This window comes from Chiloscyllium plagiosum, unplaced genomic scaffold (genome assembly GCF_037043375.1).
Source record: "Chiloscyllium plagiosum isolate Xiang-an unplaced genomic scaffold, Cpla_swu_hap1 HiC_scaffold_13, whole genome shotgun sequence".
NCBI classification, from domain to species: Eukaryota; Metazoa; Chordata; class Chondrichthyes; order Orectolobiformes; family Hemiscylliidae; genus Chiloscyllium; species Chiloscyllium plagiosum.
In genome coordinates this window covers 67,277,831-67,291,011 of record NW_028270151.1, presented here as the reverse complement: position 1 = coordinate 67,291,011, position 13,181 = coordinate 67,277,831, and the positions used below count along the sequence as shown (strand labels likewise).

Here is a 13,181-nt window from a genome sequence, read left to right as displayed (position 1 = left end):
ACAATTTAGCTTTCTTTTAGACCAGATTGACGGCATGTACAGAATAGATTTCTGTACTTAACCAGCATCACTATTTATTGTTACTTATTCCAGGTAAATAGATGCCACAGGTAAACCATTATGAACTGTTGACATATAAGGTCACTACATAAACTCTAATCCCCCTACACATTCGAACACAGATATTGACAGGAAAAATATCATGGGTGTTATGGGCAAAGGGAAACATGGGAGATCAGTGTAGTATTCTCTGTTCTGCAGAGATGGTTTGTACTGATCAGAACACTGCTTCTCAGTCTTCCTTTCTTCTGCTTCCACTCGTTTGTCAGAACCAGAGTCTGGCTCACACTTATAAGAGATCTCTGACTTATTAATTAAAAGTCAGAGCTTGCAACAACTAAAGGAAAAATACACTGGCCTCCTTCAGGCCTAAAGTGTGTTTTGCTGTAGAGAACAGCTGGTCAGCTGTTCATCTGACCATCTGACAGCTGACCATCCTGAGCTGGTCAGGATCTGATTGCTTCTCTCATTATGTTGTTCAGGTCTTTGTTAGTGATAACCGATAACTGGTTCACAATCCAATCAGGATCTTGTTGCTAATTGAATCTCCACTTGTACACATCTTTTGGTTCTAACTCATCTACAAACTACACTTCTGTAAACAGAGTGTGCCAGGTTACTTGCTTTCAGAAACATGCAGTAACTTTTCAGCAATCCTTCACTTTAAAACAGTTCTTTACCCATTTCATAATTAAAACTTTGGCCTCAGGTCTTTCCATGATAAAGTCTCTTTGCATAATGTTGATTGTGCCACAAATATAGATTAAATCCTCCAAACAATAACAGGGTTGGTGAAACAAGTGGAACACAGCAGAGATCTGAACTAATAGATCCAGCAGGTAAAGAGTCAGTCAGAAAAGGCAATAGTATGCTAAGTTGTGAAACATTAACTAGACAACCTTTCAACATATTGGAGGCAAAAGTAGCGAGGAGAGCGGGGGTGTGAAAAGTATTTGCGTAACTATGACTAAATTGGCACACACTCGGATCTTACTTGACTTCAGGTCAGATTTTCAAAGCCTCCAACAAATTATGAGAGGTTGGATAATAAATTCAAACTATGCAAAATTTTGTTTGAAAACCAAAGCACATTAAAATGGGGATTCCCTAAATTATCCCTGGGAAAGTTATTTCAAGCTTAATTAGCTGAAACTACTGGATAATAAACATACTTCAACATTCTCAAATTTTAATTATCTCAACAAAACGCTAAAATATACTGTTACACAAATGTTAACTTACAGCATTAGAACCAGCATGACTTGAATTCATTAACGATTCAGGGTCACAAATCTGTAGCTGAATAGATATTATCCTATTAATTAAATGTATCTGACAGGTCATAACATGAGACCAAAGACTAAGAAATACCTTGAAACTATTGATATCAACAGCACTATACTAATTACATTCAGAGACCCTAGCTATATTCGGTCATTAGGAATCAACTAGTTGTGTAAGACTAATCTATTTTAATGATTCCAAAGCCAAGGGTATTAGTGAGCCTTGTAATGGTGTAAATTATTATTGATGACATCAATAATAGTGCAATTATTCTTGCTATTTTCATACAGCTGTCAAATTAGAATCAGATAGCTATCCCTTTCAATGGCAACCTGATCAATTCAAATCGAGTTTCTCTCCAAATGCACTTCATAAACCTGCACACCTTTTATTTTAATAGCTCCACTAATGGTCTTGTAGCCACAATTGCAAATTACAGGTCACCAACCACAAATAAAGTGCATTCATTGGCATGTACATAGGTACACATGTCCCAAAACTAAGGACACAGAATGGATTCCAAGCACGTTTAAAAAAAACTCTTACTTTTTGTTCACTTTCTCTACACCCTGCCAACCAAGTTGCTGCTAGAAAATCTGCAAATCTATTTGCTTCTTTCAAACACAAGGTGGAAATGTTCCAGAGATATAGAATTGAGCATTGCAAGATGTCAAAGAATCTGTGCAATAGTTATCAATCAGTAGTACATCGTTTCACAGACACAATGAAATATAACAAGAGCGGTAATAAGGTTCAGTTCTTCAAGATGACGAATGATGCTTCAACTCACCTGCATAGCGCACAGGTGCATCCTTATCCAGTGCAACCAGGGGTGGATCCAGAAAAACTGTATCATTGTTCTCTGTTATTGTACCATGGTAGGATGTCTCAATCCATGGCTTGTGCTTGTTTACTACAAACAAAAATGATGCAATTAGACAAATGTGAAACAGACTGTGCCAATACAGATACATTTCAAATAAATCATACTGAATAAATGCTTCCAAATCCAAATGTCAATGAAAAATATTTATTTTGTTTTCTGCTCAAGTTGTACATTTCTTCCACTGTCTCATATTCTGCTCTTTTGATTTCTAATTTTAAGGGCCCTACACTAAACTACTTGCTTCATTATTCTGGAATACTGACTCTGCCATTGTCATTAACAGTGGCACTGAAAATAGCTTTACAGCAGATTAATACTCTGCTGGTCAATTCTGTTACACTGCACATTTTCTCTGCCTGATGATTCTGTTTGTGATGTTGATTTGCACTAAGTGAGTGTGTCATCAAAAATTGAAAGCAGAGCCTTTCTGGGTTTTAATAACCAGAATTCAACAAAGCTCCTTCTAAACCATCTTTCTTTAACGTTAAGGGCAACAAATGCATCAGAACATCATCTACAAATCTCCCTTTCCATCATGCACTATCCAACTTGAACATATATGCTAATTTGTTCACTGCTGCAGGATCAAAATCCTGGAAGACCTTGTCTGACAGCACTGTACATATACCACATGGACAGCTTCATTCCCAAGCAATGGGTTCCCATCATCACCTTCTCAAGGGCTATCAGGAATGAGCAACTAGTACCCTTGCCAGTGATACCCAAATCCCATGAAAGAATATTAAAAAGAAATCAGAAATCCATCATACAAACTGACTTAGAAATTCACCTAACTTGAAATTTGCTAATACTACTAAAGTGATTCTCTGTAGTGTACCTTGGATCTCAAGTCTACAGTACATTACTGGGATACACCATTTTGCCATCTATTGCTTTGAGGCCATTGTAATTACTGCTGACGCATTATTGCTGAACAAACTTTTGCAAGAGATTCTCTTGAATGGAAAATAATAATGTAACTTCAGTTCATTGCAATTGTTGCCAAATTCCCAATAATTTCTCAGGCCTGCTAGAAATAGATTTATGATACATGCAATGTATAATCTTCAGACCCTCGTTACATCAGTCACAAATATATTTCAACCTGAAAACTCAAATTACAAGTTTAGTCAGAATTTAACAATTTAGGTTGACTTTGGGTCACACTTTTGACAAAACACGTTGTTCTGCTTGGAACTAATACGAACAGTAAAATTTTCAAAAGACAGGAATTAATCCTCCTGCATCCTAGAAACCACAAAATCATTGAGAAGTCCTATCAATTTAATTGTCAAATGCAAATAACTGCATGGTACATCAATAAATTCAGAAAGAGATAAATATTAATGGGCCATCTCTTGTTTGATTGGGATTGGTTGTACAAAACATCATGTAATTATTAAAGAGTGATAAATATCCGGATGTTGTTACAGATTACTAATGTTGGTTTGATAATTGACTTCAGTTCCCTATTCATTAACCTCATTAGTGAATTAATTAACACATTGCCATTGTGAGGTCAACTAATAAACTGATATAAATGCAGGACGGCTGCAACAATAATACCATCTGGCACAACACTGAACCTGGGCACTATACTGTCAATTGTATCAATGGCATATTTTGACCCAGTTAAGTTAATATCCTGAACATGTAGAATTGGTCGACACTTTCCATATCAAATTAGAACGGTGATTTATTTTTTCCATCTTTTGTTCTCCACTTCTCCCTCAAGGAATATTAATGACTGTGCAAGAATTTACAAAAATGATGACACCCCAAATAAAACTCTACCCAAGTGGTCATTCTTCAACTACGTACTGATGAGTTACTTATCAAACCCAGTCCTGTTGTACCATTCGTCTTGCAGTTCAAGTAAAATTTGATTCAATCAGCAGTGGATACGGTTTTGTGATTTTATTTTTGCTTTACGTTCATTTATTAAAGCTTTCAATGCAAAAAGAAGGATGAATAGAGGACAGTTCAGTCCATCCACAGAATGCTGTGTGCAGGTTCAGCTGTGAGTCAGGCCCTTTAAAAGGATTCAATTGCTGTCTTTCTGGTAAAGGTTCTGTGACGCATAACCGACAGCACTTCATAACATTCAACATTGACATTTCACTTTTTTTGTCAATTAATTAAATCAGGATTTTTTCATTTGAATTTTAAAAGCTTTCAGCCCAATCATACAATATCAATAGACCTACTAATCTATGATTGAAGATACTCTTGTAATGATAAATAGATGATTGGTCAAGCATGTAATAATCCTGTTGTTTGCGATTCAATATCATTTTTCCTGAAATGACTTCCACGAGCTGTGCTGGGGCATAGTTTACGAATGATACATCGAATGAGATGTGGTCTGCTGGGAATTATACTTCCATATTGCATCCCACAAATAGATGAAAGTTATCACTCCTGCCTTACTGATCCAATACATACATGCATAATGAAATATACCTGTGACACCTCAAAAAATTTCAACCCTGCACAAAATAATAAAACTTTATTAAACGCTGCAACGGATCAATGTCAAGAGGCAATAACAATAACTATTACTTCCATGTAATTGCGCATAGCTCCACCCCACTTTTAAGATGAAGCAGGTGATTAATTCAGAGGACTATATGGTGGATGAACAAGGTGGGTATGTCAATACGATTACATAATTGAAAAGAGAGAGTTTGTTCATGGTCACACACTATATAAAATCAGTAGTTAGGGCTATCTTTGAGCCAGAAGGACTGGGTTCAAATCCCACCTGCACCAGAGGTGTGTCATAACATGTCTAAACAGGTTGCTAGAAAGTACCTATTTTTCTTAAATCAGAATAGCTTTTCTACAAAGGTTATATATCTAGATTAGGAAATAGATTGCTTATGTTAATTAAAACAAGCCACTAATTGTATGTTTGGCACCAATAAACAGAATTAAAAGTGGCAATCACATTAGGAGACAAATATTACCACTGCTTGTCAAAAAAACCCTTCCTTTTGAGCACCAATTAAATTTTAGATAACTGACAAAATCAGTTGAATTTGAGCAAGTGGAATTACTAAGACAATATTAGTCAGAGTAAGCCTCAATACCTCCATTGCTGAAGAACCACCTTGGATAATATGCTTCTTAATCTGTCACTTGGACATGAAAAATTTAATGGTGTTTAATGGATACCTCAAAGTGAATTACAGGGCATTAATCCTGTCAACTTCAGATAATATCATGAGCCCTGATAGTCAAACTTCAGCTGTTTATAATCCTCTCAACCAAAAAAATTGAATTATTGCCTTCAACTCACTTTATGACAGCAGTTAAGGGTAAGAGGAGTCAATCTGACTTTGTTTTAAAACTGCTAAAAAAAATCATTTTAACAAAGATTTTTAATTTGGTCAAATCTAAAGTTTAACAACAGAGTTACATCACGACAAATGACATCAGCACCCATAGCTTGAAGAGCAGGAAAGTGTGGAAGATGACTTTATTCTCAAGCTTCTCATTGTTATAAACATACCTTTTCTAGATTATCCAGTGGGGAAAGCATTCAACCCCTCCTTAACCAAAGGAATGATCAACGACTGCTGTCTACACTCTGTTAAAAATAGCTACATAGATTGAGGATAATTACTTGATTTCAAAATGTATGATCCTAAAGCCTACTGAACCAAATGACATCAAGACAGGTTAATGAGCTCATCTGAGATTCTTACAACTTGAATATAAGTAATTTTATTGAGCAATACATTGAAAACCTGGCATTCTTTAAAAGGATTATTTAAATATGTGTTTCCAAATTAAGCATTGGTAGATCTGAATTTTCTACTGAGCTGAACTGAAGAATTGTCATCTTCGTTATCTTCTCTTCTGCCATTTATCCCAAAATTCAGTTTCTTCAAAAAAAACCCACATCACATTTCAGTTGATGCCATGTTTTATCTTGAAAACTGTCTCATCCTATAGCTATAATAGTCACTCTGCATGTGGAACATACAGTTTAAAATCCTTTCCTGGTCATGTCGGACAAACATGAGGGTGTGCAGTTCCCCTTCCCTAACGAGATGATAAAAGCTCCACCACAATCTGATAGACTAATGGGCTTTCATTTCACCTGCATGGTCTTTCCAAGGACATTGCCATCAGTCTCCAAGAATACAAGTGAAGTGACAGCCTCAGCACCTTGCTTTAATTTGTAAACAACAGCAATCCACAGTTCATGAAAAGTTTTCAATACAAAAGCACTGCCTAGTATGTTACTGGCCAAAATGGAATAGAAAGTGGAACTAGTTTAAGTAATAGTGTATTTTTGGCAGTACAGACTCAATGGATTGAAGGGTCTCCCTGTACTGTACAATTCTGTGTCTTCCCAGGATGTGGGCACTACTGGATAGGCTAATATTTGCCATCAAGGATTTTCTTGTTCCAACTCAATTTACTGGGCAGAACACTCTCCCTGAGCTGCACTGGCGTGCAGTACAATGAACAGGTATTTCAGGTAGCATTAGGGGTACTTGTATTTTGACCTCTAAGGTCTGTCCCCAACAATTGTAAAGGGAGTACAATTCAGCACCTGTAATCGAATAATCTCTACAGAAATGAAATGAGAATTACACAACTTAAATGCTTCGTGTTATGTCTCATGGCTGTTACATAACAAACCTTTAAGAGGCCTACTCACAATATCATCACTGTAGTGCAGCATGTGACCTGATGGTATGAATATCTCAGTCTCCATTTTAATGGGGCCACTCACAGTATGACATGCTAAGGGAAACATGCAACTGTGAAACTGAATTGGTCAGTCCAAGCCATTGCACAGCACTGCATGTGACTATAACATATGTAGATACCAGGAGCTATAATAAATGTCTATTGCATCTTTCAGTCTTACCTTCCCCCAATCCAATTCTTGCTAAGAGAGCCATTGTCTCATTAGGTACAAATCCCCTGAAAATAAAAATTCGTCACTATATCTACAACAGTTCATGAAGGCAAATCAGATCAAAATATGCACGTCTATCTTTAAACATTAACTGTACCTGAGGACTTTCAGTGGAGATAGTAAAAAGATAAGAAAAAAACCACAGTCTCAGGCTTAAAGATTTGCCTTGGATAATCTCCCATCAGTCATCTTTTAGTCTAATTAAAGAAGTGTACATGTCGCCCAGTATTACATGCCCAAATACAATATTCATCAGATGTTAACTAAGTTTCTTCAAATTAATTTTTCTGCCACACTAACTTCTGGGGTCAACCTCTAACCTCTGGAAACCGGACAAGATCACCAACTGGTGTGTGCACGCCAGTGCAGCTCAGGGAGAGTGTTCTGCCCAGTAAATTGAGTTGGAACAAGAAAATCCTTGATGGCAAATATTAGCCTATCCAGTAGTGCCCACATCCTGGGAAGACACAGAATTGTACAGTACAGGGAGATCCTTCAATCCATTGAGTCTGTACTGCCAAAAATACACTATTACTTAAACTAGTTCCACTTTGCAGCTTTTGGCCCATTGTCTTGAATGTTATGACATTTCAAGTGCTCATCCAAGTACTTTTTAAAGGTTCTGAGGTTTCCCACCTCAACTACATTCCCGGCAATGCATTCCAAACCGGACAATCCTCTGGGTGAAAATGCTTTCTCTCAAAACCTCTCTAAAAATCCTGCCTTTCACTTCGAATGATGCCCCCTTGTTATTAACCCTTCGATTAAGGGGAATAGCTGCTTTCTAATGACTCTTCTATGCCCTCAATCTTCTACACCCCAATCAGGTCCCCACTCAACATTTTCTGCTCCATAGAAAGAAAGAATAAATTGAAAAAAATTCTCAAGCATCATCTTGCGTGTCACAAGCAAAGTAACTTCCATCTTTCTGCATTTCAATTTTTGTAGCCAACTAACTGTGGTCTTCTCTACCTTTTACTTTTTGGTCTGCTTTGTGGTTAATCTGTGGGTAAGACAGTTTCCAGACAAGAACAAGAGGGCTCCTAAATTAATGGTGCACATAGTCTTTTTTCTAATAGTAAGGTAAATTAATGAATTAACGTTTCATGTTAAAAAAAATCTTTGAGGGGAAAAAAACTTCAACATCTGGTTCAGAAGTGTGCATACACTTTAAATATTTTGCACGGCCAGACTGTAAAGGGACCAAGATGTGCCTGAGCTGTGTAAAACCCTTCCTTTTGGATGTCCTTTAAAAGTTATGCAGATATATTTAATTTAAAGCACAGTCTTTCAAATGTTCCAAAGTATGAAAACCTGGCCAAAATGTTGGTTTTTAAAGAGAAGGATGGCATGGAAGACAGTATCCAACACAAACAATTTAAGATGTGATGCCTTTCATTACTGGAGGAACTCATTCAATAGCAATACCACAGTTCAGAACTTTTGAGAAATTAAAGATGAGATAGTAGCTTTGAAGCATAGAGGGATCAAGTTTAGAAGAGGCAAGCAATTTTTAAATGGAAGGATCATACTGAAAGCTAAAGAAGCTCTTTAGTTGTGGATATGAAGAGGTAGCCAGACAGGGAGAGAAATTCAGAGAAGGATAGGTGGGTCATATGGGACAAGTAAGCTTGGACAGGGTAGGGAAAAACAAGTGAGAAACTACAGAGTGTGAGGGATCAGACTTAGAGTAGGTAGAAAAATCAGGGTAATGAAAGCTGACTACTTATTTAACATCTCAATCTGGCCAATGATTTTTACAGTGATATTCTACTTCCTGGAATCTCTTGTGGACAGACATATTGCTCCTAATGGTCAATAATTTACCTCCATCAGTCAATACTCATTCATATAAAGTTACGCAGGATCAATGTCAAAACAAACCCTCATTCTTAGTCATAGAGCATAGAGATATACATAGAAACAGATCCTTCAGTCCAACCTGTCCATGCCAACCAGATATCCCACCCCAATCCAGTCCCATCTGTCAGTACCTGGACCATATCCCTCCAAACTTGATCACATCCCTCCAAACCTTTCCAATTCAAACACCCATCCAGATGCCTTTTAAATGTTGCAATTGTACCAGCCTCCACCACATCCTCTGGCAGCTCATTCCATACACGTACCAACCTCTGCATGAAAAGGTTGCCCCTTAGGTCTCTTTTATATCTTTCCCCTCTCACCCTAAACCTATGCCCTCTAGTTCTGGACTCCTCCACTTATCCTATCCATGTCTCTCATGATTTTATAAACCTCTATAAGGTCACCCCTCAGCCTCCGATGCTCCAGGGAAAACAACCCTAGCCTTCTTGTGGAAGAAACTAAGAAATAAGACTTTGGGCAGAACCTTCTAAGGGTCTCAATGACATGGGCTTGGGTCAGATGTGCGACAGAATGGAATAAGACTTCCAGCTGGGCTGACTTTGATATTGAGGGGATCACCCTCCACCTCAAATGTTTTGGATGAGTGGCATGGCTGTGGGTGGGGGGTGGAGGGTCTCAATAGGCAACAGCAAGTTGCCAGTGAAAGGGGATTATTGCTATTGAATTCCATGTTAATGACCCGACTCGGCTCATTAATACTCAGCTTTCTGTCTGACCAAATGATCAAACAAGGTAAACAGCGAGAAAACCTGACTTGAACATAAAGCAGGAACCTGGTGATTTTAGCTTGCTACTTGCTCCAAAGGACATAGACCAGGCACCAGCATCACAGGGTATGTTCCATGGGCATTGGTCACATGCATTCCACATCAGTGTACATTAGCAATCATTGTGTGGCAGCCTCTAAGAACTCCAATGGCACACCTCCGATCTGCAGATGCTTGATGCTGCTCTTATCACTGTTGTGCTGTGGCAAGCAGATGGTGTGCTCAGGACCACACATCCAGCTCAAGGATTGGACCAGGCTGCATCTCTCGACTCTTCACTCTGTCAGTCTGCTCACTCACTCTGAACTTACCTGGATGCTCACAGTATTCCCAGCATGAATTGTTTTGCCTTGCCTTTTTGCATTTTGCCCCCTCAGCCAGAGAAAACAGATTTTGATTACTTCTATTCTATTTTGCCTTGCTGTGGCACAGACACAACAGCAGGAAGATTGTCATGGTCTTGAGCAAGCTTCAGTCAGGTCAATGGAATAGCCTTTACTCAGGGAGTCTTGAGTAAGTGAAGGCAGCCTTTGATATCAATGTCAGACTGAAAAAGCCCATCTAGGGGCACAACAGACTTTTACTATGGCATGGGCACAGAGGTACATGGTGACGGCAGTGCTGGGGTGTTCTCGGAATGGTTAGTGGTAAGACAGGGTCGAATCAGACATGAGGGATGTATTGGGGGTGTTCGTGTAACGAGTTAATGAGATGTCACTGAGCCTTGTGGCAGAAATCCCTCCAAAAGGTTCAGTTCAACTCAGACTTGACCAAAATAACAAATTTAGCTCGTTCATTTATACAGGATCTTTTGTGGCCTTAAGAGTCTCACAGCACTTTTGCTTTGTAGGAAATATGCCAGGCATTTCTTCTTCATTTATTTTAACAATGGATGTGGCCATCATTAACCAAGTATCGAGCTAAGCTTTGTTGCCCATCCCTGACAGCCTGGTTTAGCTACTCCGCTCAGGGGCAATGTCAGAGGGTAGTTAAGTCAGCAACATTGCTATGGGTCTGGCATCACATTTGGGTCAGACCAGGCAAGGAAGGCAAATTTCCTTTTCGAAGAGACATGTGTGAACCAGATGAGATTTTACAATTGATGTTCGTTGTCATTGTCATGAATGAAACCTGATTTATAGTTACTATGAATCCTATCAGCGGCTGTGGTGGGGTTTGAACCCATTTCCCCAGAGAAACATTCTCTAGTTTACTAGCTTAGTGACATTAACACTATGCCACCATCTCCACTAAACTGTGGGAAGAAAACTCTCACAAATGATAATGCAATAATAACAAGAAAATCTGATTAATATTTGTGGATTGAGGGATAAATATTGGCCAAGACACTAACAATAGCTCCATTATTCTTCAGTTGAAACTTATATCCAACAGATTGCACCTTCAATGATGTAGCATCACCTCATTATGGCATTTGTGATGAGAGATTAGATGTACATGCTCAGAACTCTGGAGCATGATTTGTGATAATACAAACCTGAGATCAGAGATATGAGCCATGACTGACCAAAGCCAGTCCACCTATTTCTAACATCTGGAAAGGGTCTAATTGTGTGGTGAGAACAACAGGTTTATTTAACTTCTGTGAAAACAAACAGTGTCCCAAAAATTTCAACATGATATTTCTTTTGCTCCTTGGAATATAACTTCACCAAAATCCCTGTTAGTGTAGTAAGTCACTTCAGAATATTGAACTCTGGAACCAGACACATGGAAACATAGAATTCCTGCAATGCAAAATCAGGCCATTCAAGGCTGCACCAACCTCCAAAAAGTATTCCACCCAGATCCATCCCCATAACCCCAAATGGGGTTTTTCCCAGGGCTAACCCACCTAATCATTCATGTACATTACAGTGTAACTTTTTTTAGCATAGTCAATCCACCTCAAATGTTAGAAAACCTAGTCTCTCCCTCAGTCTCTCTTTCACTCCAAACTTGTGTAAAAGCTAACAATATAACTGAAAACCCAATTTTTATCCATTAGAAGTTGACCAGGGAACTGAACCTGTTACAGCTCTTCTGGCTGATGGCTATCATACTTCCCTATGGACTTTAGTGAGGAAAGCCATTGTACTTAGTCTGAGGTTGCCATGGATTCACAAATGTATCATCGACATCAAGTTGATGTAGTGTATGAGGTTGCAGTGCCAAATGAACCTTTAAAACAGAGTCCAGGTAAAGTAAGAAAAAAAGCTTGCCTACATAACCAGTCATGACTTGTACGGAATGAACTGAATTGAAAACAAAATCTCTTCTGACAACTTAGCTGCATAGTGAGACTAAAGCAAATGTTCTTAGGAAAATAACAGTGCAAGCAAGCAAGAGACACTAGTGTAATAATTTACAAAGGCTAAGTCTTGGGAACCTGACAGAACTTACAACAATGTTCCAACAATGCACAAATACCTTTTTCTGAAAGCTGGACTTCAAGGGCTTCACATAACGGAAATTTACTGGATAAAGGGAAAGAGAGATTGACAGCTTTCCCGGTGGATATAAATCATATGATTAAAACAAAGAGCAGAGAATATTAGGCATTATACTATTAAAAGAATTTTTATAAAATGGGATGGCCTATATATATCAGAACACAGATTTAAATTCTAAACAGGGTATAAGAGACTCAATATCTTAGAAATGTTTGCTAAAGTCCCAATAGACCAGCCTTGGAGTCAAGAGAAGGAGAAGGCTTGACTAGATTTCAGAAAATGGAACCTATCCAAGCCTCTGTAGGATTTGGCTGCAATTAACAAGAGATAACCACTTCAACGATTGTATGAATAAGCTTCCAGGTAATATATTTGAACATTCCAATGCTAGATACTGTTGAAGCATGCATTTCCTGGGAACTAAAGTATTGGAAAGCCAAACTATTGTTAGCTTTTATTATAATTTTCATTTCTCATTCTTCTCAACCTATTAAATCCATCAACATTTTCTGTAAACATTTTTAATTATTCTGTGATCATTTTACATTTGTATGTGTCTGAAATCATTAATCATAAATACATACAAAGTGACCCCATTAAGCATAACTTTTCAGTGGATCCATTTCTTGTCTTGCAATTCCTAAGTTAAAAGTGTTTAGAATAAGAATACCCTTTAAGACACAATTCTGTAAGATACTTAATTTGATCCTGACTGTTAGATAAAATATTTATTTCCAGATAATGTCTGAATTGTGTTAACAGCTTGCTTTCTAAATCTAACATAGGATAACAATTTTCTTGAAATTAAGTTAAAACGTCAAAAATCTCAAAACCCAGCACTCTCCATCTAGTATGCAGAAACAAGTAACTCTCTGTTCCTGTGAAAGGTTTCTGACAAGAGGTCA

The 13,181-nt window shown here is 38.0% G+C and overlaps 1 protein-coding gene across 3 annotated transcripts in view; it reads right to left on the bottom strand.

The window, feature by feature from the left end:
* LOC122556323 (calsyntenin-2) overlaps positions 1-13,181 on the bottom strand; it is a 564,920-nt gene that overhangs the window by 318,148 nt on the left and 233,591 nt on the right. For all 3 annotated transcript variants that reach the window (XM_087993697.1, XM_087993698.1, XM_087993699.1), the window contains one exon: positions 2,135-2,257. In XM_087993697.1, coding sequence (XP_087849823.1) covers positions 2,135-2,257 — 123 coding nt within the window. The remainder of the gene's footprint in view (positions 1-2,134; positions 2,258-13,181) is intronic.